The sequence below is a fragment of the Etheostoma spectabile genome, chromosome 12, assembly GCF_008692095.1.
Source record: "Etheostoma spectabile isolate EspeVRDwgs_2016 chromosome 12, UIUC_Espe_1.0, whole genome shotgun sequence".
Lineage (NCBI taxonomy): Eukaryota > Metazoa > Chordata > Actinopteri > Perciformes > Percidae > Etheostoma > Etheostoma spectabile.
This window is the reverse complement of record NC_045744.1, coordinates 1,189,684-1,192,766: the sequence shown is the minus strand read 5'-3', so window position 1 is coordinate 1,192,766 and position 3,083 is coordinate 1,189,684. Positions and strand designations below refer to the sequence as shown.

General features: G+C 42.7%; 1 protein-coding gene across 3 annotated transcripts in view; it reads left to right on the top strand.

Moving 5' to 3' along the window:
- Positions 1–2,157, top strand: part of crema (cAMP responsive element modulator a) — a 28,811-nt gene extending 26,654 nt beyond the window's left edge. For all 3 annotated transcript variants that reach the window (XM_032532555.1, XM_032532556.1, XM_032532557.1), the window contains 2 exons: positions 1–159; positions 1,671–2,157. The exon at positions 1–159 is cut by the window's left edge and continues 1 nt beyond it. In XM_032532555.1, the coding sequence (XP_032388446.1) occupies positions 1–159; positions 1,671–1,812 (301 nt within the window). In that variant the 3' untranslated portion in view covers positions 1,813–2,157. The remainder of the gene's footprint in view (positions 160–1,670) is intronic.
- The last annotated feature ends 926 nt before the right edge of the window (positions 2,158–3,083 follow it).

Genomic DNA, 3,083 nt, shown 5'->3' with positions numbered 1-3,083 from the left:
TGCCACAGGAGACATCCCGGCCTACCAGCTGCGTTCCCCCAACTCGGGCCTGGCTCACAGCATTGTGATGGCTGCGTCCCCTGGCACCATGCAGAGCCCTCAGCCCCAGCACACTGAGGACATCACCCGCAAGAGGGAAGTCCGCCTGATGAAAAACAGGTAGGACCCGGGGCCAAGACATGCAAATCTGGAGAAATAAGCTCATGTTCATTCCACAGAGATGGCATTACTGTACATGCAAGAGTAGGCCTGAGTCTTAGTTCCTTAGAGCAGGGTGTCGAACTCATTTTCACTAAGAGCCACACTGGAGATGACAATCACAATAAGGACCAGACATGTTGAGTTTATTGCTTTTATTTAACAAAAAAAGGCAATTCACTTTGTATTATTGGGTCTCATACAGCTTTCTCCCATACAATAAAACCCTAAAAAAGTTTTTAGCTCTAGTAGAAGTCATAATATATCAACTCAGTATTGTTATCGCAATATCACGTTGCGCAATATTAAATCAAAAGTATTGGGTTAAGTATGCAATACACTTGTCATGTGTTTGCATATTTCAACAGAGTGACGGTGTGCAGAAATAGATTGAGACAACAAAACGGAATGACTCAGAGAAGAGAAAGAAAAGTTGTGTCCCGTTCTCTTTATTGATATATTTATACTGTCCAACCAGTACAACATGTCCTGTCCTGTAGACATGGTCCTTATTTATATATTTATATTGTCCAACCAGTACAACATGTCCTGTCCTGTGGACATGATCCTTATTTATTTATTCACATTGGACCCGTCTAATATGACAGTCAGTTGTAATAAACCTTGTGCTGTATTTATTATGAATCTATTTTGATGTGTTTTCCCATAACATGATAACCATGATTTTACCATGAGTTTAAAAATATTGAAATTTATATCTATATTGCAATATTCAAAATTTGGCCCCTGGGCCTTGAGTTTGACACATGTGCCTTTGAGACTTATTTTGCATCCTGCAGGTATTCTGTAATATTTATAGTTTTATCCACATGGTGAATCTCATTTTGGGATTCAAAATGGCTGTCCTACTGCTAAATAAGGTTAAAACAACCATGTTTGATGGCGTTCCCAAAGCGTGACATAACCACGGCTCCGTGTCATAGAACTGTCTGGACAGACTTCTTTGGTTGCCAAAGCGACAAGTCACAAGTAGTTCAAAGTGCTAAGCTGCAGCGTAGTGTCCAGACTCCTTGACTGTCCCTGATTGATGGGGACATGTCACAGCAGGTGAGCCAGTGGTTGCCAGGGAACATGTGGACAAACATGTGGACATACATGTGGACAAACATGTGGACGCAGTTTAACAATACCAGCTGAACTTGACCGGGCGCCCGGTTAGCTCAGTTGGTAGAGCGGGCGCCCATATTTAGAGGTTTACTCCTCGATGCAGCGGGCCAGGGTTCAGGGACTCTGACCTGCGTCTCTTTGCTGCATGTCATCCCCCCCCTCCCCCTTCATGTCTTCAGCTGTCCTGTTGATAAATGGCCAAAAAAGTATCTTTAATAAAACAAAGCTGAGCTTTACTTCCTTAAAAACATCCTTTGGATTGTGCACAGCTTGCACTTTGTCTGGAGCCTGAATCCCATTTTCATCGAGCGACTCATATGATTTGTCCCTCTGTTCCTCTCCAGGGAGGCCGCCCGGGAGTGTCGCAGGAAAAAGAAAGAGTACGTCAAATGTCTGGAAAACCGCGTGGCTGTGCTGGAAAACCAAAACAAGACCCTGATTGAAGAGCTCAAAGCACTGAAGGACATTTACTGCCACAAAGCCTAGCAGCGGCGGCCGCTGGTGGCCACGAGCCGAAGACAAGCGTTTACAAACTGCTACAGCGAACACGACAAAAAAAGAATCAAAAAAGACTCTGGAACAAAAAGTGCTTTGACCGTCTTTGTGGCTGCTCACTCAGGCCCGGTTTACGCTGAGTTCACAAGTGTCCGGGGGAATCGGATCAGCTTCCCCCTTGTTCTCATCTTCCGCTCTGCGTGCACACTGCTTGCTGTTGCTCCTGTGCGCGGGGCGAAGCCAGCCAACGACAACCAGCTGAAGGAGAGGAACCGGAAGAAAGGGAGAACAGGTGCTTCCTGAAAATGTACCGCTCGAGCATGAATTAACAGATTCCATAAAAAGGCCTTGTTTGGTCAGCCAGGCCTCTCTCCCAGCCAGTTTGTCTGAGGTCGGACGCGAACCAGGCGACTCAACCTCACGGTAACGCCATCTGAGTCGTTTACGCTTCTGTTTGTGGTCGTTTTCATGCATTCCTTCATGTGAAAGACGCAGAATCTCTTCAGGTATTTCTGTCATTGTAGTGGTTACCTGGATTTCATCAACTTGTTTTCAGTGCGTGTGGAAGTTCTTGATTTGGTCAAAAAGGTTTTATTTTATGTTTTTAAAGAAAAAATGAAGCTTTAATTGAAGATGAAAGTCCTCTTGTGTTTGGTGGTTTATGCACAGACCTGCGACATCCAGTATGTCTAGCCGATGCAGAGTTTTTTCATCACTAAAGTAAGTTGTATTTTTAAATGACGGAGCACAACTGCTCTTTAGTCAGTGCACAGAAAGAACCAATGTGGAAATTATGAGGATGTATATTCTATTAGCTTTATTTGAAGAATTTCCCTCCACAGGTTTTTATGATCTTCTACAAAGCAACCTTTCAACGTGTTGTTAAACATGTTCAAAAATGGTCTATTCAATACCAAAAACCCAACTTTTATAAACCTACAATCTTAAGATGACTCATAACTCACAGAAGAAATGCCGCGCTTCAACGTCACGCAAGTCTTGTTGTTGGAATGATGGAGATCATTGTGGTATAAAACTGTATTTACATGATTATGGCTAGAAATTAAAATGCTCTGTTTCAAGGGTGATGCCAATTTCTTTTTTCTTTTGTTTTATGAAAAGACTTTTTATTTGATTGATAATAAATCCTTTTGTGTTAATGTTTCTGGTGATTATGAAAACGGCTTGCTTCTGCTGTCTCTGTAGTCGTGGTGTATATTTTATTAGATTTATTAGACAGATCTGTTATGGTATTGGTATTG